Source organism: Henckelia pumila, chromosome 1 (genome assembly GCF_033568475.1).
Source record: "Henckelia pumila isolate YLH828 chromosome 1, ASM3356847v2, whole genome shotgun sequence".
Lineage (NCBI taxonomy): Eukaryota > Viridiplantae > Streptophyta > Magnoliopsida > Lamiales > Gesneriaceae > Henckelia > Henckelia pumila.
The window spans coordinates 14394187-14418082 of record NC_133120.1 but is presented as its reverse complement, the minus strand read 5'-3'; the positions used below and the strand labels follow the sequence as shown (position 1 = coordinate 14418082).

The 23896-nt window shown below is 33.4% G+C and overlaps 1 protein-coding gene across 1 annotated transcript; it reads left to right on the top strand.

Annotated features, from left to right (window-relative positions):
• Positions 1-552: 552 nt before the first annotated feature.
• On the top strand, positions 553-22665 carry LOC140859913 (uncharacterized). The gene is made up of 7 exons (XM_073262535.1): positions 553-568; positions 19213-19312; positions 19987-20461; positions 20548-20649; positions 20971-21558; positions 21694-21819; positions 22252-22665. Exons 1-7 carry the CDS (start codon positions 553-555, stop codon positions 22663-22665), a joined length of 1821 nt encoding a protein of 606 aa, XP_073118636.1.
• The last annotated feature ends 1231 nt before the right edge of the window (positions 22666-23896 follow it).

Here is a 23896-nt window from a genome sequence, read left to right as displayed (position 1 = left end):
CTGACTTTTCTTCCCTTCCAACATCAGTAGAGGCTTAGGAGTATCGGTAGGTTTTCTTGGTGAATGTTCTGGTCCAGTAATTCTCAAAGGCTTGATAGGAAACATTGGAGCCTTGAGGTTTTGATCCGTCTTTCTAGTCTCTTTCATCTTCTTCAGATAGTCATTGAATTTCTTAGTCATGAGTGAGATACAATCATCCTCTAAATCAGACTGATGATATTCTTGGTGGAATTGAACATACTCCTCGTATGAAGGCTTTGAAGCTTGAAGTGCTATTGATTTCCCTTTATCCTTCTCTTGTGCTGTAGAGTTCATCTCAAATACTTGATGGATACTAATCAGTTCAGTCATTTTCATATTCGAGGTGTCTTTTTGTAGCACCTAGAATTTCATAATTCGAATTTCATGCCTAAATTCATTTTCAATAATTATGATTTTAATTGCTTGGAATTAATTGTTTAAGTTTCCTTTAAAAGTTTAAGTTCTCAAATATTTTAAGTTATTTATTATTGAGATTTTTGAGTTAGTGACTTCCGGTTCCGGTGTTCGGCGATGGTGGATTTCGGGGGTAAGTTCCCAAGATTTTATTTGAAAAAAAAGTAAGTTGGGAGGAAGGAGGAAATTAGATGAGAGTTTGAAAGTTAGAAGTTTTCGGGTATCAGAAATCATTTTTTTTATCGCAATATTGGGCTTATTCTTTAACTTTTTCAAAAGTTAGAATTTTCTTAAACTCGGATTAGTAAAACCCAATATAATAATTTTAATTTGGGGTTTTTAAACTTAGGAATTTTATTAGTATAAGTTAGTAGGCAAAAGTTGTAGTACTTTAAAGTTGTACTTTTAAAGCAACACTCACACTTGCTTTTAAATACTTACACCTATTCTTACACACACATGTACACACTACACACTCAAATTAAATCATTTTTCAAACCCTAGCACCCCAAAACCTTGTAGCCGCCCCTCTCTCCTTTCTCTCCCATTTCCCTTCCCTAGCTCTTGGCCGCCCCACCATTCAGTTTTTCGGCCGCCGTCGGCCATCTCCCGCCGCCGCCGTCACTTGGAGTCCACCGTGGGAAGGCCTCCTAGCTGTGGTTCGAAGAATTCAGCCCTTCTTTTCTCTTTGGTTCAAAAATTTTCTTGGGTAGAAGGTTAAGGCAAGTGTATGCATTTTCTTGGGCATTCAAGCTAGCTATTATGTTCTTGTGCTAAAACCCTATTTAATTTTCAAAATGCTTGTGATTATATGTATGATAGGGTTTGATTTTCATCATTTTTCAGTAGGGTTCATGATAGTTTCGAATTTTTGATTGAGAATGGCTTTTAAGGAGTTGCACGGAAATTGTGATTGGAGGCATGATGTGTTTTGATGCATAGTGCATAAATTCAAATTTTCAAAAGTTGTGCATGCCCTATATTCGAAAATTTCATGGTGATAGGGCTGTGTTTGAAGTGTGTGTAGAGCATTTTGTTGTTTGTCAATTGGCTTCATTGATTGTTCAAGAATTTAAGGCATTATGATATATTATCTTGTTGTTTTTGAATTGTGGGGTTGAAGTGTGGTTGAGGGCTGCCTAGGTGTTTGTGTCAAGTCCCAAGAGGTGTTATTAAGTGTGTATTGTGGTTGGAAGGAGGTAGAAGTAAGGAAAAAGGTCTTGGGATTGTTTCCTCAAAGTAGAAGTGATGTAGGGTGATGTTTTCTTTGGGCAGGGGTGTCTGAATTCGGGGCAGGGGAGGCATCAAACCAGGTCTGGTCGTGTCATGGGCTGTTCATAGGTCAAGGTTATGATATTGTTGTCGCGTCGGTATAAAATGGGCTCATTTTGGTTAAGATTTGGATAGGTTAAGGGCCTTCTAAGCTTAAGGTGTTGGTGCAGAAATTTTTAAGAGGTAAATAGGGGCTGTCCGAAATTGTTTGTTGATTGGGTTGCTTAGGCTGTCAAATGAAGTCATAACCTAGTCCTATGGTTAGTTTGTAGTGTTTGGAGAGTGTCGGTTTGAGCGGGGTCGAATTCGGTTAAGGTAAGGTCGGGATAAGGGCATTTCGGTTTGATTGCTCGGGTTATGCCTTGCTTGTGAGAATTAGAGCTAAGGTTGGGTATTCCACCTAGGGGAAGCCACTATCACACTTAACACCCACATTTTTATATTGAGTTTTATTTCCTAAAGTTGCATACTTGTGTGCTTGAGTCTCGTCCTTGAGCCGAGTAAATGTTTACAAAGGAAGTCGCTTCTATTCTTGCATGCTAAATATTTTGAGTCGAGTCAAAGAAGGAAAATAAAATATTTTTTGAACGATGTGAGTTAATTGTGATAAGATAGGGTAATGTTGGGTTTGAGGATGCCTCACTCACTTGCCAAATAGACGGGTAGTACGAGATCGGGAGATATCCCGGGATCCCTACCAAAATATACGGGTAGTGTGAGATCGGGAGAAATCTCGGGATCCCTACCAAACAAAAATTAAAGGGGCAAGTCGCGTCGGGAGAAAACTCGGCATCTTGCCGGCATAGTGCACTGCAGCCATTGATCGATCAAAAATAGAGGGTCACAATCCAAGGATCTAAGTTCTCAGTTTCAGTTTTAGTTTCAGTAACAGTTTGACTCGTCCCAATCTTTTCAGTTTGATGTCATGCATGAGTTTCAAGTAAGATAAGAAAGTTCAAGAGTTTCATAACGTGAGTTGGCGTGAGTTCATTGTTTACAGGTTGCCCCATTCTCTTGTAACATGCATATTTTACAACATAAGTTTCAAGTATATGATGTACAGTATTTTGAGTATTACTGCAGATATTTTAAACCCTTGTTATTTCACTGTTTATACTTGCTGAGTCATTAGACTCACTATGCTTGTTTGATTGCCTGGTGTGGAGGAGTATCTAGGGATCGAGGGGCAGGATCCTCGAGGTTGAGGTCTTCGGCGGTGCAAGGCCCTATGACCGTTGCTACTTTTAAGTTCCGCATAAGACTATGTTTGAAATAAAGAATTTTAGTTTGAGTAATTTCAGTATTAGCCAGGATGTGTTTTTTCTTGTGCTTAAATATTAGTCTTGAAATTTGTTATCGCTATTATTGCAACCGTGTGGGTTGCCCTTTCTTTCGTAATTTATGATTATCGCAGTTTGGATTTTTATCAGACGTTTATTTCTTTATGTTAGAATTGTTGTGTGTGACAGGGTGGCTTTGTTTACTTTCAAACAAGTCATGGCAAAATTTTTATAAATCCCTATTTTCTTTATTATTTAATTAATTTTAGAGGTTAGGGTCGTTTCACTTTTACCTCCTCAAGCGCCCAAATCTTCCCATTGAATCTCTTTGGCAAAGATCGAAGAACCTTGTTCACCATATTCTCACTAGCAATAGGTCCTCCAAGAGCATGCGCCTCTGTAGCTATCTCCCTAAGTCTCTTATCATAATCAACAATAGTCTCATTCTCATCCATTCGGATACTCTCAAATTTTGCGTTTAGAAATCTCAGTCTTGTTCTTCTCACACTATCAGTTCCTTCACAGTGTTCTTGAAGAGCTTCTCAAGCATCCTTTGCAACTGTGCAGTAAGCTATGATTCCAAACATTCTCATATCCACAGATGAAAAAATTGCATTGATTGCTTTAGCATTATAGCTTGAACTTTGTGTTTCCTCGACGGTCCAAGTTGCTTTTGGCTTGAGAATGTATTCTCCTTCTTGATCTAGTGTCTTTGGAGGAGTCCAACCAGTCAGAATGCTTTGCCAAGCACGAAAATCCATCGCTTTGATAGTATATCGCATCATTGTGTTGCACAATGCATATTTCGTGTCATCAAGAACCGGAGGTTTTAAAAACGAGTTTGCAACAGACGATAAGTCCATATTATTCCCTGTAATGTAATGAAATAAACAAACAAGGATCAGTTCTTAGTGTATCGAGAATATGGCTCTGATTCCACTTGTAAGGAAATTGGGTTTGCACATAAACAGTTTGAGGTGTTGTCACAAGGTGCTGACAACACCTTGAATAACATCTTGAGTAATACGCACCGAAAAATAATTAAAGCGTGAATAAAATATACTAGCAACCAAATAAACAGACTCAAGAATAATTATGCAAGAGTATAAAATACTCTTGCACTGCCTCAGGGCAAAACTTTCACTAGAAAAACAACCAAAGAGTTTTACAAACCCTAAAACTAGTGATTTTTGTAAAAACAATTTTCTCAACAAGAAGTGAGAAAATAAACCATAAAAACAATTCCTAAAAATTCTATGCAAGATAGAATTAATAAACAAAGCAAGGAGTTGGCCCTAGATGCCAAAATACGATGAGAGCAACACCACTTTCGATCGCCAATCTTCAAGTGCTCTCCAAATCTTCAAGGCAAATAGGTAGAACACGACCTTAAACAAGCTTCAGAAATTCTTCAGAAATCTCTCAACATTTACGTGTATGAAGCTTTCAGATAAACTCTCTCACGGTCGTTCTCTCTCTCGGTGTCTTTGTGCACGCCTCCTTCAATATATAGGCAAGAATCCTTCTTCAATATGTTTTCTTATAGGCGTAGGGTTCTTTTGATTTGATCATATCAAATCTGCACAAATAAAGAAAGATTTTCGTTAGATATGATATGATAAAATTATAATAAGCTTAACAATATCTCAAATCAAATTACCTAAGAAAATAAATAACTTATATAAAAGTTACTTCATGTCCAAGAAAGACAAAATATATTAATTAAAATCTCTTCAAAACTTGAGAAATTTTAAGAATAAAATATTCCTTTCAAAATTGATTTAATTAAAAATTTAATTTTAATAATTTTCTGGTTTCATGTTCTCTCTCTCCCCTTTTTTATTTTATTTTTTTATATCCTTAGTATCATTTCTTATCAAATGTCCAGAAATATAACTGCAAACAATAAATGGTGATGGTGATTGAGAATAGTTCTTTTCATTAAGTTTAATTTAATTTTTTATGTCGTGAAAACTTACTGTCGTTATTTTTTATGTGAATTGGGTAAACTCTCAAATTAACGCATTAATATGTAAATCACGCTAGTCAAGTAAAACACATTGAACAAGTTATGTGACAGATTCGCTCGAGAAGGTATTAGAAGTGAGAATTGTACTCCTGATTACTAACCAAGTGTTCACCTATCCAACTAACTCGAAGCCTCTTTGGAACAGTTTTAATGTTTTTTTGCTAGAATTAGGTATGTCATGTGGAAAACACATTGACTATTATTTGAAATTAAATAAAAAAGTAATTTTTTAAAATAAAATTTAAAAGAATATTAAAGTTGTTGCCAATCAGAACATATGGAAAGTAATTGTCTTCTTGTGACGTGGTTTATTTTCTATTAATTTTATTAACCATCTAAATTAAAGCAGTATTTGTGAAATGGACCTTAGCTCTATAAATTATTACAGGTTCAGATTGTTGATGTTAAGGTTTTAAATTTGTGTTGATACGAGATACTAATTTGTAATAATAAAACCTCTCCTGCACCTGAGAAAAAAAAAAAGAAAAATTACCTGAGTAAGATTGATAATTTGATATGTGGAAATGAGTTTATCGAAAACGTTTAGACTATTTTTATGATTTACATTTGAATAATTATTTGTGAAAAAGTAACTTCAAATTATTTGTATCATTAAAGGTTCTTTTAGTTGTATCATTAAAGTTTTAGCATATGTTATGTGGTAAATTGGGGTTGGCCGTTCTATTAATTAATTTATTTATTTTGGATTAAGGGTTGGCCATTTTATTCAAACTAGTATTTCGCTGCACGCATTGCGTGCTCGTACATTTCATTTTTTTAACGAAGAAAATAAATAATAAATTAAAAAATTAAAAAATAATAAAAATATAACGTTTTTCTAAATAAATATTCACAAGAAAATTATATATCTCATAAAGTGAGTGTCATTTTTGTAAATAAAATAATATCAAAGGGCACAAAGTGAGCTTTTAATGGCTAGAAAAGAGGTAACCGTATAAAATGACTATTTTGCCAAATAATTTTGTTTTATTGAAAATTAAGTTAGAAGATAATGATAATTTCAAATCAAATTTTATCAATTAATTGAAAATTTGTTAATAAGAAGGTCTCTATTTTAATAATATAGTAATAGTATGGTATAGTAAGATACAGTGATGTTTTGCGTCTTTCAAGATTTTATTGGTTTATCCAAAGTTCCACTTTATAGTGTACGTATCCCATGGTAGTTATCCTTTTCTTTTTTTTTCTTTTTTTTTTTCTAATTTATTGGTTATTTGAATGCAATTATAATTGTAGATAGATTATTTTATGTTCTCCGCTTGGTTAAATGGATATGATAAAGTATGGATAAAGTATATTGGGATTATGAAAGAAATTTGATATGATTGAAATAAATAATTATATGTTTGATTTGAATGATTAATATCGGGATTGAGATAATGATAAATTAAAAAATTACATTTTTACCGTTATCATTATAAATAAATTTTAAATATTATATTAATTATTAAATTTTCATCAATTTTAAATTCAAAAAAAAATTAAAATATTAATAAAAATAGAAATTAATAAATTTAATAATAATATAAATATGAATTTATTTTAATAAATAAAATATTATTATATAATTTGATATTAATTTTAATGTTAAATTTAATTAGTAACAATTATAATATTACTGCTAAATAAATAAAAATTTAATAATTACTAATAATTAAAATATGTTGAATAGTAATTAACTTAATTATTAAATTAGTTACATTATAAAATTTATTTATTATTATATTAATTATTAAATTTTTACTATTTTCATACTAAAAAATAACTAAAATTTTAATTAAAATATATAAAATCATTAAATATAATGATAATATAAATATTCATTTATTGGAAAATAGTAAATAAATGGAGATCTGCGATTACAGAAGCTTGGAATTAAATGCAATGCAAAATGGAGATCTGGGATTTTAGTAGTCATTTTACAGGTTTTCCATCTCTTTCCAAATTTTCTCGAGGGTAAAATTGGAAAATGCTCAACAATCTTTCGTATTGTTCAAATTTGGATTAGAAATACCAACTCACGGAAGGAATAGAATTCAAGCGTTTTCCAGATTGAACATGACCTTTTCACGGGCCTGAGATAATTTATTTTTTCCCCTAAAATCGAGTCAAACACAGGACTATTTATTAATCCCACACTAATCAGCCCTACCAAAACAGGATTTTTTTTTTCTTATGATGTGATATTGGATCCACATGGTTTAATGATATGTTGCACAAACTCATCTTCATGCCATATACCAAGCTTTTGACAAATATATTTCTAAGCTTATAGTATTTATTTTCATGAATAGGTGCCTTGTGTTACAATTTGACGGATTTATATTCGTGAGACGGACGACCATGTTTATATATATAGTGAAAAATTAATGTTTTTGACATAAATAATAATATTTTTATGAATTGGATCGAATTGGAGATATATATCATAAAATTAACTCAATAATATAGTGTCACACATAAGTTTAATTTTTGTTCATTTTTGTTCATTAATAATTATAAATAACAACGACAATAATACTTTATCCAAATGGAATTTTGGATTATCACATCACAAAAACAATCTATTCGATTTTCTTGACTAGGTTTATTTCTTGAAAATTAGTCGATATATTCTGTACAGTAAATTTTTTTTAAATTCATATCTACACATCAATTTTTTAAATGCCTCAAACAATGAAAATAAACAATAAAATAAATATTTTATTGTAAATTTAAGAGCCCGATTTTATTTTAAATAATAAGTAGCCTCCAAAAGCGTTGATAGACGAATTCAGATAGCTTCTGAATCTTATGAATCTTAATGTGTCCACTTAGGTTTTTTCCATTTTATTTAAACTTTGTTTTTTTTTTAAAAAAAAATATTCATATCTCAATTTTCAGGTCTTTCTTTCTGTCTGCTTGTTTTAACACCTTTTGCAGACACATGTTCCCGGTAATTTTTTTAAATTCAAATATTGACAATTTATATAAATTGCACCAAAATTTATTTTATTTTATTCAAAAGTGGTTTGCTTGGTTGATAAATTATTCCCAAGTGGGTTGAATGAAGTGTGGAGTTATTAAACTTTGAATTTGATTGGTTGGGAGATGACATTAATTATTTACAACCTCTAATTATTTGAATGATATTAAATTCTAATTAATATCCCAAAGTTTGAAACTTGTTGAGTTGGGATTTGGGAATATTAGATTTGAATATTTTTAATATTTTTTTAAATAAAAATTTAATTAATTTTTTGTTCCATATAAGAATAATTGAAGACTAAAATATTAAATGAAATTATCATTCACATACTTTAACATATCATATATTAGTGAATTTCGACATTCAATGCGTGAAAGTAAATGTAACTAATTTGTATCATGACTGCATCCCTGATGCGATCATGGATGGCTCGCATGCTGATCAAGTGGCTAAGGATCCGTTGGAGATGCCAAGAGGAACAATTACGAGAGGTCGAGCTAAGAGATTCAAAGATGCGCTTCAGTCGTTGATGGTGAATTGTGAAGAAGACATTGGAATGCTTGAAGATCACTTTGAAGGGTGTTACAATATTATTAAAGTCCAAAGAAGTCAAGAAAGTGGAGAAAATGTTAAAGAGAACACAACAATAGGTGACACAGCCCGAGAAGCATGCTCGCCCGCGCAAAGCCTTGTCTTTTTGAAGATTGAGGACAGAAGCCCTTGCGCGCCCGCGCATGTTCTGAGTACTTTCAAGATTTCTGGACAGATTTTTATGCGCGCCCGCGCGTCAGTCCAGAGAGCCACGCGCGCCCGCGCCTCGGAGTTTTACACACAGTTTCGGCGTGTTTTTGTGCGTGCGAGATTTTTTATATTTTGGCATTATTTTCTATATTTTGAGTCTTTTAATTATACTAGGAAACTTTCTAGATCATATATTTGATATCTTTAGGCTATATTTTGCATTATATTTTATTTTTGATTGTAAACTATAAATACTTTTGTTTATTTCATTAATAATAATTCAGATTCAGTTTATATACAAATTATTGAAATTCTCTCTAGAATTTTATACAAAGCTTTGTTTTGGCTTTTCAAATCAAACTTTCTCAGTTTAATTAATTGGAAGCTTTTGTCGATTGTTTCTCACTGAAGATTGTCAGATACAATTTATCTGAAGGTTTTCTTTGGTTTCAATTGTTGTGATTTCTGTTGTTAATCGTACCGTCGATTAAAGGTGAAAATCCAAAATCCTATCAATTTTTACTTGTTTCAAAGATTTGACAAAACTTTGGGTCTTTTGTTTATTGATTAGAGGGTGCGATTCAAATTGTAATCGTGTTTGCTAATCTTACACATCCAGATTCATATCATTTGGTATCAAAGCCAAGGTTTTGAATCAAGTAAGTATCTATCTTCATCTATCTCTATTCTTAGTGTTCTTTGTGTTCTTCGTTCTTCATAATTTGTTCTTCATCTGAGTATATTATTTATCAAAGTTCTGTGTCGTTTCTTTCAAACTTGTTATCCAAGTCTCGTGTTGTAAGACCCGAAAATATTAAATTATTAATTATGGGATTTGAGAATTAAATTCCATATTATGGGCTAATATTGATTTGAGAAGTTATGGAAATGATAGATTTAGTTTTCGAGCCGAAAATATTTAATTTGAGAATTTACGGGTTTTGAGAATTAAATTCCGAGAATTCTTAAATTAAAAGAATAACTATTCGATTTGAATATTTATGGGATTTAAGATTAAATTCCATGTTTTGGAAATTAACGAAGATTAATTTTGAAGATACAACCCGATCAGGGACTGATTTGCAAATATCGACGTTTGAAGGGCTGAAGTGCAAACGGTCGGGATTATTTAATTAATCCGAATTTAATTTATTTTAATCCGAGTATATTTAATTTGGAAATATTTAGAGTTTCGATTTTAATTCTAATATTCTTAAATTATTTTGGATTGAACTTAAATTAAAAAGAAGGCCGAGGACTGAATTGCAATTAATGAAGACTTGAGGGACTAAATTGCAATTATGCTATATATATCTGATTTTAATCAGATTATTCAGCGTTATACGTGTATGTGTGATAAGGAATTCAGAATTGAAGAACAGAGTCGAGCTTCTCCTTATTTTCTTTTGAATTCGTTTTGTTCGAAACCACGTAACTTTTGCGTCGGTTGTCCGATTTCGATTCCGAAAGATGTTCTGGAATCCTTACGATGAGTACTTCGATTTGATGCAAGTATTTAATCCTTTCGGCATGTTTTGAAGAATGATATATGGCAGAGATCAGTACTTTGGTATATGATCATGTTATTGATGTGTTATACCGTTTAATTTCGAAACCGGGTCGAATATGGCTGCTGATAAGTATTTCAGCATGTTGTTGATTTGTTAACATGTGATTATAGCTGCTGATATGTGAAGCATGAATGATATGAAGTGATTAGAAGTTGATAAGAAGTTCATAATGAATTCGATACCGAGTCGGTTACCGAATTTTAATCGCTACGCCGCTGGGTGATGTTTTAGGATCAGTTATGATAATCAAAGATTGAATTGAGATGGTAGTGACATGGTAGTCATGATATAACATTTTTATGTCTCAGTTTCAATCATGTTTAAAAGATGAACGATGCAAGACTCCGAGTTGTATCGACTAAGAAGAAGTTGAAGTTTGAAATGATGTTGATTACATCTATATTGGTGATTTTGATTCAATTCTGAAATGATTGAATAGAATGAGGTTTGATATGCATATTTTGATGATATGTTTCAGAGTTTAATAGGAGACTATTGACTCAAGAACATCAACTTGAAACAAAAGAAGAAGTGATCAAGATGAAGTGTATTGATTGAAGGGTGATTGATGTTGAAGGATCAGATGTTTTGTAGAAGTTGATGTACTTCCTATCCAGATGTGAAATATGATTAACTCGAGAATGACAGGTATAAGACTATATCGAGATTCAGGACTATGATACTCAGGATTAATGAATCTTGAGTAGTCCGCCAAATCACATACTAGTTATGTTTCTTTTGATTGAGAACTTGTTATTGTTCTTATCGATCCATCCCAGGTAGTGGATCTTTAATTTTGAGTCGATGTGATTATGATACAAGAATGATACGAATTGATTCTATGCCGGGGTCGGAGGACGCCCTTATTTTCGAATTCCGGAATGATTTCGATAGATTGATATCCATGTCAAGATCGTTTACGAATCTTGATGGCAACGAAGTGATAAGAATCAATTCTTGAGTTAGCGCGCTATATAAATTGAAGTCTTGATTTGAAGTTGAGTCGATATATGCGTTATTTTTACTCTATTCTTGAGTTGATATGTTTAGAGTTGTTATGAATTTATTTAATGCATTTATATGTCGATTATATTGAGAATTATTTCTCACCGGAGTTTATCCGGTTGTTGTTTTGTTTTGTATGTGTGCATCACAACAGATGGGGCAGGAGCTACTTTGAGATGACATGGATAGCTCGGGAGCGAGATTTAGCAAGTATGGACTCGGGTTTAAGCGGATGAATGATAGTGATATTACATCAACTTAGCAAGAACATTAGAAACTTGTAGTCGGTATATGACGTCTTGAATAGTTGTAGTTTCTTAATGTTTATGGGATTCGTTTGATGTAAGAATCGCACGATTAGATGCTTAAATTGTTGTAAATGATTATCTGCATGTTCCTTGATATTGTAGCATGCTTTTGATCGAATTTATTGAGAATATTTGGGATGGTTCCAAGTTTGACAGCAGAAAATGTCTTCTGTTATTTTTTTGGAATTAGTGCTCGCTCGATCGGGTGATTATCACCGATCGAGCGAGGCATAATTTTGGTGAGCAGAAACATGAAATTTCTTGCTCGCTCGATCGGTCGCTCGGGACTTTAAAAAAAAAATAAATAAATATTCTGCTCTTGATTTATTATTCGTTAATTGTTTGATTAATTGTTTAATTAATCGTTATTTGCCCTAAGATGAGATTAGCAACCCGAGGTTCCCACAACAGGTGGTATCAGAGCGTAAGTTTCTGGACTGAGATAGAAGCTGAGCGGGGTAGAGTGAGTTACATGCATTTATAGTATTGCATGATTATGCAGTATTTGATTCGATGATTTAATAAATTGCATGTACTCTTGATCTACTTTTGCAAATTGAATTGATTAATTTACTGATTTGTAAATTTTCGAATTCTTATCGATGTTATTATAAGAATTTCCCTGGGTGATGTAAGAACCCAGAATCGAAGAGAATATTGTTCTTTGGGTGACGTAAGCACCCCAGACTGACAGAGTTGTATGGCCAGACTGAATAGGATGGTATGGTCAGATTGAACAGAACTGTCTTATTGCTCAGCTGAATGAAATATCTCTGATGAAACAGAATAGTATATCAGCAAATGAATAGATGTATTACAAGTAGAAGTTGTTCTGAAGAACTGATGTTCAGATATCTGGAAGATACAGATGAATGATGTATCAAATTGATTGTCTACCAACTTCACGACCTAGCAACTAGCTGATAGATTTTGACGAAGAAATTCTGACAGAATTGAGGTATATTTATTTGTTGGTAAGTGCTTAGAATAAGGTTTTAATTAACAATTCTTCTCCACAACAGATAAAAATGATGAGAAGGAAAAATATACCGTCTAGAAGCTGAATATTTTGAATATTGAAGAATATACCAATCAGAAGAAGAGTATTTTGACTAGTGAAGAATGTCTAGCTAGATTTTCAAGCCTATTACGATTCATAGAATTGTAAACGATGAAAAAGCTCAAGATTGAGTTGTTTCATTATGGCTTGAATTCGAAGAATATTTGAATTCGAAGAAATAAATATGTTATGAATGACATAGTCTTGTTTAGTAGAACTGAAGCTGAATGATGAAGCAAAAAGACTAAAATTGTAAAGATGCTATAGTGTGTGAGAGAAATGCATATTTAGCTACAATTTCGATTCCAGAAGTATACAGAGAATTAGAATTAACTTGCACCTGAGAATGAAGTTTCAGGTAACAAATTTATTTTGTTTTGACCTGTTTATTATGGTGCAATAGATACGTAATTGCTGAAAGCCTATTATATGATCACCTCTGTATCAGAAAAGAGATTGTAAGAACTACTGATTTGATGAAATGAGACTGAAAATGATATTGCTTCGATGAACTGAAACTGAAGATGATTGTGTTCATATTGAAGTATCTATTTATGTTGCATAATAGATGATGACACAATAATCGAATACAGATGCATAGAAGAATTGATGATAAGAAACGATTAAATTAGATCAGTAAGAACATAACGTGCAATTGAATATGATGATATAGAATCTCGAATTAAGATTTTGTGATTTCAGTTTGTTATATGATATTTGATTCCAGAAATATTCCGAAATCAATATATTCAATACACTAGATATGTTCAAGATCTAAATCAGCATTGATAGGTATGCCGATGAGTAGAGATTGCAGATATATTTCAGTAAGATTCTTGACTTTAGTTTAAGTTGTGAACTGGAATTTATCAGAGAATTGATAAGTTTGTGAATTGATTATTGCTTTTGAGGTTTATAGAATAGATGATGATATGAAAATCAGTTACAGATGAGTCTTATATTTGATTTTACTGAAGTTATTACATCATAAAATCATGATTTTTGAAATTCTTGATATTGATTTTGAGGTTTTGGTACCGACCTCAATCAATTTTGATTGACTCTTATTATTTGTTAGGGTCTGATTTGATTTACTTGTCTTAATTTGAGATTCTAGTGAGTTGTTTTCACTTAGCATATTGTCATTCATATTATTGTTCTGTGGATGACCTTGACTTAAGTGAGTTTCCCTGATTATGAATTTCAAGAGTTACTGATTGATTGATGTATACATTCAGTATATTATAATATTTTTGGACTCGTAACTGTTAGAATTTCCAATTGAGATTCGGGAAATAGAACGAAGAGAAGAGATTAATGCTTGATTAATTAATCTTCTGAAGTTATGTGCTTGAGTATCGAGATAGATACTAAAACAGTCAGAATTGATGTAATCCAAATTAAGTACGATTTGATTTTGAAGGATTAAAGCGCATTGAGATGAGGTCAAGTTATTCGAATTCAATTAAGAAATAGAAATGAAGAATGAAACAGGCATTCGATCAATTGATTTCAGATTTTGTGTATTCTGGTTCGAATATTCAGATGAATATATGATCAATCAGAATGATTTTGATTGGAAGCAAATCAGAAATGTGTAGAAGATGAAAGAAACACAGAAAGTAAACTGAAGCGATGAGAATTCAGTACAGAATGCCATATAGAAATATGAATTGAAGCCTCAGATTAGACGGAATGAATTCTATTATGATTGATATTTCTGAAAAGAGATATTAAAGTTTGAAGAAAATGCACGACAATGAGTTTAGGATTTATCCCATAATTGTTTTATCAGAAGATAAAGCAAATAGAAGCAACCGAATTGGTACATTTTCGAAGTTAAACGTACAGAGAATTTCTGATGAAGTTGAAAATCGTTGACCAGAAGAGTTCAATGATAGTTTAGAAATTCCAAAATTGGTATGAGATCATGATTTGGAAGAGTATTTTGTGAAACTACCAAGATGAAACATTTTATATGAAGTAAACAGGTGGTAGTTATGAACCGATTGATTGCAATTACTGGATATGATAATTTGTCTGTATGAACAATTCATTGAATTGTGATTAGATTCGTTGCAAGATGAACAGTACGCCACGAAATAATGTTTCAGATTGAAACATTGGGTTTACTAGTATATTGTAATACAGATGATTCGAAGACTTTGAGTATTGTTTTGAGGTAAAGATACAATATGTTATTCTTGAATTGGAAGAATAATCAAGGAAGATGAATTGAATTTCGAGAAGGAAGTTATATCTGACATGATACAGATTATCAACAATTCTGAATACTTTGAAATCTATGAATACAACATAAACTCAGATTACGAAATAATCCGCATAGACTAATCAGATTTGTGGAATACACTGTATGAGATGTGAATAACAGTTATCTATTCAGATCTGTGAAGAAGATAGAGATATGATGAATTACAGGAATGATTAAAATCTATTGTCAGGATTAAGACTTTAGATTTATTCGACAGAATGTTGCATCGATTGATTGATTGATGTTCTGAGAGTTGGTTATATGTGATTGCATTATACCATTTGTCGATTGATGGATTATCTGAGTTAATTTTTCCATATATTGAGACTATTCTCAAAACTGTGATACCTGATTAGGTATTACTTATTTTGATGTATTGCCACTTGATGATTATAATTCCTGTAACAGTTAATGAATCGATTTTGAGATAGGATTATGATGATATGATGAAAGAAAATCTGATTGCCTTGTGATGAAATGATATTACTGAAGTATATGATATCAGATCAGACTTGATTTGTCGACAGCAGATCAGATGTGATTTGAGGAACACAAGGATGATGATTATGAATCTGTATGGAATGAAAGCAGAGAAGATGAACTAGAGTTAGTAATGGAATGATAGATATAACTTTTGAAGCTGAAATTGATTAGTTACGGGAAAAAGTTATTTTTGAAATATCATTCAATTTAGAATAGAGAAAGAGAAGAGTTTAATTTACAGATTCAGAATATGAAGTTGAATACTGATTTTTAAGCGATGAACTGAAGAATAGTGTAGAGTTGATTTATGATCTATACTCTATATAGAATGATATCGAGAAAGAATCAAGTCGTCACAAATGATGAATTTCACTGAATGACATGTCAGACCGAATTGATAATTTCATTGAACGAAAGTATTCTTTTCAACTTGATAAGTTCAGTATCTAAGTGAAAGAAGTATCAGTAGATTCTTCGTATGTACTTTATTCAGATGAGATAGATATTAACAAGAGTCTGAGGTAAGTCGATTATTCGACCAATCCTTGATTGAAGAAAGAAACAGCTCAGAACGAATTCATTTCAATGACTTAAAGTACAACTGAATCGATACTGGTTCCAAGAGAATAGAAGCAGATTCGAAGTAATAATCTGACAAGAGATTGAAGGATGAAGTGAGATACGAAATGCAGAGTTGGATGATTGAAGTGAGAATCACTTCAGATAATCATTCATTCTATTCGATTTGATATTCCAGATGACTATGATTTCGAGGACGAAATCATTTCTTAGAGGGGAGGAATTGTAAGGCCCGAAAATATTAAATTATTAATTATGGGATTTGAGAATTAAATTCCATATTATGGGCTAATATTTATTTGAGAAGTTATGGAAATGATAGATTTAATTTTTGAGCCGAAAATATTTAATTTGAGAATTTACGGGTTTTGAGAATTAAATTCCGAGAATTCTTAAATTAAAAGAATAACTATTCGATTTGAATATTTATGGGATTTAAGATTAAATTCCATGTTTCGGGAATTAACTAAGATTAATTTTGAAGATACAACCCGATCAGGGACTGATTTGCAAATATCGACGTTTGAAGGGCTGAAGTGCAAACGGTCGGGATTATTTAATTAATCCAAATTTAATTTATTTTAATCCGAGTATATTTAATTTGGGAATATTTAGAGTTTCGATTTTAATTCTAATATTCTTAAATTATTTTGGATTGAAATTGAATTAAAAAGAAGGCTGAGGACTGAATTGCAATTAATGAAGACTTGAAGGACTAAATTGCAATTATGCCATATATATCTGATTTTAATCAGATTATTCAGCGTTATATGTGTATGTGTGATAAGGAATTCAGAATTGAAGAACAGAGTCGAGCTTCTCCTTATTTTCTTTTGAATTCATTTTGTTCGAAACCCCGTAACTTTTGCGTCGGTTGTCCGATTTCGATTCCGAAAGATGTTCTGGAATCCTTACGACAATTACTTCGATTTGATGTAAGTATTTAATCCTTTCGGCATGTTTTGAAGAACGATATATGGCAGAGATCAGTACTTTGGTATATGATCATGTTATTGATGTGTTATATCGTTTAATTTCGAAACCGGGTCGAATATGGATTAAGTTATGAACTTATAAGTATTTCAGCATGTTGTTGATTTGTTAACATGTGATTATAGCTGCTGATATGTGAAGCATGAATGATATGAAGTGATTAGAAGTTGATAAGAAGTTCATAATGAATTCGATACCGAGTCGGTTACCGAATTTTAATCGCTACGCCGCTGGGTGATGTTTTAGGATCAGTTATGATAATCAAAGATTGAATTGAGATGTTAGTGACATGGTAGTGATGATATAACATTTTTATGTCTCAGTTTCAATCATGTTTAAAAGACGAACGATGCAAGACTCCGAGTTGTACCGACTAAGAAGAAGTTGAAGTTTGAAATGATGTTGATTACATCTATATTGATGATTTTGATTCAATTCTGAAATGATTGAATATAATGAGTTTTGATATGCATATTTTGATGATATGTTTCAGAGTTTAATAGGAGACTATTGACTCAAGAACCTCAACTTGAAACAAAAGAAGAAGTGATCAAGATGAAGTGTATTGATTGAAGGGTGATTGATGTTTAAGGATCAGATGTTTTGTAGAAGTTTATGTACTTCCTATCCAGATGTGGAATATGATAAACTCGAGAATGACATGTATAAGACGATATCGAGATTCAGGACTATGATACTCAGGATTAATGAATCTTGAGTAGTCCGCCAAATCACATATTAGTTATGTTTCTTTTGATTGAGAACTTGTTATTGTTCTTATCGATCCATCCCAGGTAGTGGATCTTTAATTTTGAGTCGATGCGATTATGATACGAGAATGATACGAATTGATTCTATGCCGGGGTCGGAGGACGCCCATATTTTCGAATTCCGGAATGATTTCGATAGATGGATATCCATGTCAAGATCGTTTATGAATCTTGATGGCAACGAAGTGATAAGAATCAATTCTTGAGTTAGCGCGCTATATAAATTGAAGTCTTGATTTGAAGTTGAGTCGATATATGCGTTATTTTTACTCTATTCTTGAGTTGATATGTTTAGAGTTGTTATGAATTTATTTAACGCATTTATATGTCGATTATACTGAGAATTATTTCTCACCGGAGTTTATCCGGCTGTTGTTTTGTTTTGTATGTGTGCATCACAACAGATGGGGCAGGAGCTACTTTGAGATGACATGGATAGCTCGGGAGCGAGATTTAGCAAGTGTGGACTCGGTTTTAAGCGGATGAATGATAGTGATATTACATCAACTTAGCAAGAACATTAGAAACTTGTAGTCGGTATATGACGTCTTGAATAGTTGTAGTTTCTTAATGTTTATGGGATTCTTTTGATGTAAGAATTGCATGATTAGATGCTTAAATTGCTGTAAATGATTATCTGCATGTTCCTAGATATTGTAGCATGCTTTTGATCGAATTTATTGAGAATATTTGGCATGGTTCCAAGTTTGACAGCAGAAAATGTCTTCTGTTATTTTTCTGGAATTAGTGCTCGCTCGATCGGGTGATTATCACCGATCGAGCGAGCACCAATTCCAAAAAAATAACAGAAGACATTTTCTGCTATCAAACTTGGAACCGATCGAGCGAGGCATAATTTTGGTGAGCAGAAACATGAAATTTCTTGCTCGCTCGATCGATAGCTTTTGACCGATCGAGCGAGGCTCGGGACTTTTAAAAAAAAATAAAAAAAAATTGCTGCTCTTGATTTATTATTCGTTAATTGTTTGATTAATTGTTTAATTAATCGTTATTTGCCCTAAGATGAGATTAGCAACCCGAGGTCCCCACACGTGTCTTGTGCTACAAGTTATAAAATAAAAAAAAAGGAGCAAAGAAAAATCGGTCAGAAAAAAAAATAGTGGGGCCGAAAATCTGAGAAAAAAAAGGTGAAGAAAAGTAACTTGTGGCCAATTCCTTTGTCTTTATTCATCTGAAGTGAGTCAGAGTCAAGTTGTCTATAAAATTTCCTACTTGTATTTGTGCAATCTTTGTGGGTCAATTTTCAAGCGTCTAAAAGTTTTAAACTTGAAGGTTTAAATTTTATTCTACAAAGCAAAGCCTCTCCATAAATTTGAGTGAAAAAAAGGAGTGATTGAGTGATTCGTTTGGAGTGAACTATGAGAATTTGTGTGAGGAAGTTTATTACTAACTATTTTCTTGCAGGTACCATGAATTCCAATAAAGATGTTAGTGAGAGTGTGAACCAAGGAATTTCCAAGGTTCAAATGGATGCGTTGATGGGGCAGTTGACTAGGGTGATGAGGTCGGAGTTAGAGTCTCTTCATGAGCGGATGAATAAATTGGAGGAGAGTAGTGGTAGTGGAAAAAAAGTAAAAGTCAGAAGGGGAGAATTGGGATGAGAAGAGAAGAGTACATGGGGGTAGACATAGGCGAGAAACGGTGCGAGGAAAATATACGGAGGGTAGTAAGGAGGATGGGAATATGAGTAGTATTAAGATGAAAATTCCAGCGTTTCATTGAAAATCTGTTCCGGAGGAATATCTGGAATGGGAGAAGCGTGTGGAGTTTGTATTCGATTGTCATCACTATTCTGATCTTAAGAAAGTGATGTTGGCAGTGGTTGAGTTTCTAGATTATGCATTAATCTGGTGGGTTCAATTAGTGACCACTAGAAGGAGATGTGGAGAGCCGCCTATTGAGACGTGGGAAGAGATGAAGCGTGTCATGAAGAAGCGGTTTGTGCCTAACAATTATTATCGTGTAATGTACAGGAGTTTACAAACTTTGAAGCAAGGTCCAAGGAACGTGGAGGATTACTATAAGGAGTTGGAGACCATGATGATCCGGACCAACATCGAGGAGGATAATGAAGCTACAATGGCCCGATTTTTGTGCGGTTTGAATAGAGAAATCCAAGACCAAGTGAAACTTTGTCACTATTTTGATTTGGATGAGATGGTGCAGACGACCATGAAGGTGGAGCAACAGCTCAAGAGAAGAGGAGCTGGCCGATTTCCTTTTAGGTGGAGGATCGTCGACTTCATTGCGTCCAAAAATTGCAAAATGGGAGGACAACAAGCAGGGGTCCAATCCAAAACCCGACACCAGATCGGAGACACCAAGGCAAGTGGTTAAAGGTACATCTGAAACTTCTAATACTCGTTCTAGAGATATTAAATGTTTTAGGTGTCAAGGTATTAGCCATATTTCTAGCCAATGCCCAAATAAGAAATTGATGATTATTAATTCATGTGGTGATGTGGAGTCGGAGAGTGAGGAGGAAAATTATGATAATATGCCTGCATTGGTAGATCCTGATGATGAGGATGGGTTTGGGGCTGTTGTTGGTGAGTTATTGGTGAGAAGAAGAGCGTTATATGCACAACCTAGAGAAGAGGAAGAGAGCCAGAGGGAAAATCTTTTCCATACTCATTGTTTTGTAAAGGGAAAGGTATGTAGTCTTATCATTGATGGGGTAGATGCACCAATGTAGCGAGTTGTGAACTTGTGGAATAATTGGGGTTGTCTCTTTTGAAGCATCCTCAACCATATAGATTGCAATGGTTTAATGACTGTGCGGAAGTGAGAGTTAATAGGCGAGTTGTGGTGCCATTTTCTATTGGCAAATATGTTGATGAGGTCTTGTGTGATATGGTCCCTATGCAAGCGTGTCATATTTTATTGGGTAGACCATGGCAGTTTGATAAAAGAGTGAGTCATGATGGCTTTAAAAATAAATATTCGTTTGTAATGAAAAAAGAATCCATTGTATTGTTGCCTATGACTCCAGAGCAAGTGTCCAGAGCAAGTTAACAAAAAAGTGAGATGACCCTAGAAAAAAAGAATGATGAAAAAAAAGTTGAGCGAAAAGAGGTTGAAAAAAATATATATATAGCCCAAAAGAGTGAGTTGAGAGATGTTATGAATTCTCAAATTCCACTTGTGTTGATGATTTATAAGGAGGTACTCCTTAAGAAAAGTGATATAGCCGGAGATCTTCCGAGCGTTGTTGTTTCTCTATTGCAGGAATTCGATGATTTATTTCCGGAGGAGTTACCTCAAGGATTACCACCTTTGAGAGGAATTGAACACCAAATTGATTTGGTACCCGGGAGTGCATTGCCAAATCGTCCAGCTTATAGGAGCACTCCGGAGGAAACTAAGGAGTTGCAACGACAGGTAAGTGAGATTTTAGATAAAGGTTTTGTGCGTGATTCGATGTCACCATGTGCTGTACCTGTGTTGTTAATACCTAAAAAGGATGGATCTTGGCGTATGTGTGTTGATTGTAGAGCTATAAATAACATTACCATTAAGTATAGGCATCCTATTCCTAGACTTGATGATATGTTAGATGAATTGCATGGTGCTTGTGTGTTTAGCAAGATTGATCTTGAAAGTGGTTATCATCAAATTAGGATGAGAGAGGTAGACGAGTGGAAAACTGCATTTAAAACAAAGTATGGGTTGTATGAATGGATGGTTATGCCTTTTGGTTTGACTAATGAACCAAGTACTTTCATGCGTTTAATGAATCATGTTTTGCGTGCATATATTGGGAAGTTTGTGGTTGTCTATTTTGATGATATATTGGTATATAGCAAAAACTTAGATGATCATGTGGAACACTTGAGAGTTGTTTTAATCACATTGCGTGCTGAACATTTATATGCTAACCTGAAGAAATGTGTGTTTTGTACAAAAGAACTCGTGTTTTTTGGTTTTTTTGTGAGTTCACAAGGTGTGAAAATTGATGAAGAAAAGGTAAGTGCTATTCGAGATTGGCCAACACCTACTTCTATTGGTCAAGTTCGGAGTTTTCATGGTCTTGCGAGTTTTTATAGGAGATTCGTGAAGGATTTTAGCACATTGGCGGCGCCTATGACTGCGGTCATCAATAAAAATGTTTCATTGCATTGGGGCGAGGAGCAAGAGAAGTCTTTCAATATTATTAAGAATAAGTTTATTAATGCTCCTTTACTTGTTTTACCTGATTTTACTAATATGTTTGAAATTGAATGTGATGCATCAGGTGTAGGGATTGGAGGCGTTTTGATGCAAGGGGGAAAACCAGTGGCGTACTTCAGCGAGAAGTTAAGTGGAGCGTCTTTGAATTATCCTACCTACAACAAGGAGTTCTATGCGTTGGTGAGGGTACTCGAGACATGGCAGCATTACTTGAGGCCGAAAGAGTTCATGATTCATACGGATCATGAGTCCTTGAAGCATCTCAAGGGGAAGCAAAAGTTGAATAAAAGACATGCCAAATGGGTAGCGTTCGTAGAAACTTTTCCTTATGTAATCAAGTACAATCAAGGTAAGGAGAATGTAGTGGCAGATGCATTGTCACGAAGGTACGTGGTCTTGACTACCTTAGATTTTAAATTTTTGGGGTTTGAGCATGTCAAAGAGTTGTATGTGAGTGATATTGATTTTGGTGAGATTTATGCGTCATGTATGCGTGGTCCAAAGGATAAATTTTACTTCCATGATGGCTATTTGTTTAAAGAGGATAAATTGTGTATTCCTAAGTATTCAATTAAGGAGTTACTTGTTAGAGAATCACATAGTGGTGGTTTAATGGGTCATTTTGGTGTGGCTAAGACATATCAAATTTTGCATGAACATTTTTTATTGGCCGCATATGAAGCATGATGTTGAGAGAATGTGTGAGCGGTGTGTGACTTGTAAGCAAGCAAAGTTTAGATCACAACCACATGGGTTATATACTCCAATTCCAGTACCTAAAGAACCATGGATAGACATTTCTATGGATTTTGTTCTTGGGTTACCGAGGTCTAAGAAGGGGAGGGATTCTATTTATGTTGTGGTTGATAGTTTTTCAAAAATGGCACATTTTATTGCATGTCATAAATCAGATGATGTTTCGCATGTTGCATATTTGTTCATTAATGAGATTGTTGTTGGAAAAACGTGTTCAGATCAATTAAGAATTGATACCCGGTGCAGCGAAAGTTTAAAAATTTTATTTTTATATATGGAACGATTCCATATCATGGGTATCAAAACTTTACGATTAAATTATGCAAGTAAAAATAAAATCACAATTAAATTTTTTACCTATTCAAGCAACGGCTTGATTATGGACACCAACAGAATTTAATCTGCTCTTCTTGTATATCCCGGGAATCGATGGCTTCACGATCAATCTCCGGAATCAGGTCCACGAACAGAAAACAGAAACCCTCTGATTGATTGCACTAGAAATCAATCAGATGTTTATCGAAGAGAATAAACAGATTTGATCTGTTAATTCGGAATGTAATTTTTCACAAAAATCACAGACCGAATTTTCTCTAAAGGGACAGAGGAATTTTCGAAAATTCCCCTTTAAAATATATGTGTGATTTCGAAAATTGCAAGAATGAATTGTTTCAATTTTCCAACACTTCACATGTATTTATAGATAATTTCTAGACTAGATTAAATTATAATTGTATTAGGACTCTAACTCCTTAGGGCCCACAATCCATAACTTAAGCCCAACAAGCCAAGCCCGTTGTTATAGAAATTAATATAAAATTCATCATGACTTCGATTGATAAACCGATTTCACCAATGTGCACAAAAACCATTTCTGCACCTTTTAAAGTCAAGATAATTTTTCTGAATCCGAATTCAGTGATTTCCAAAAATGCCCATCCCTATGTCATTTTAGGAAACTCCACTCCCTTTTAGTTAAGAAGTCCAACTTCTCTTTCATTAAATTTAACTCTTTAAATTTAACTATCTCAACGGGGTTTAGTAATCCATTACTTTTGTGACCCCCAATGGTTCAGGGATACAGCTAGCCGTGGGCTCACAACTCTTTGTGACTCAGAACAACAATTTCCGACTTGCCCAACGAATCATGGTAAAAGCGTCT

What these genes read in the sequence shown, in the direction of transcription:
- LOC140859913 (XM_073262535.1), top strand. An exon ending in ATTGTTTTGTAAAGGGAAAG is followed by an intron (nt 20,462 to 20,547) that starts GTATGTAGTCTT and finishes TCTCTTTTGAAG; the next exon opens with CATCCTCAACCATATAGATT. An exon ending in CACCTACTTCTATTGGTCAA is followed by an intron (nt 21,820 to 22,251) that starts GTTCGGAGTTTT and finishes CTCAAGGGGAAG; the next exon opens with CAAAAGTTGAATAAAAGACA.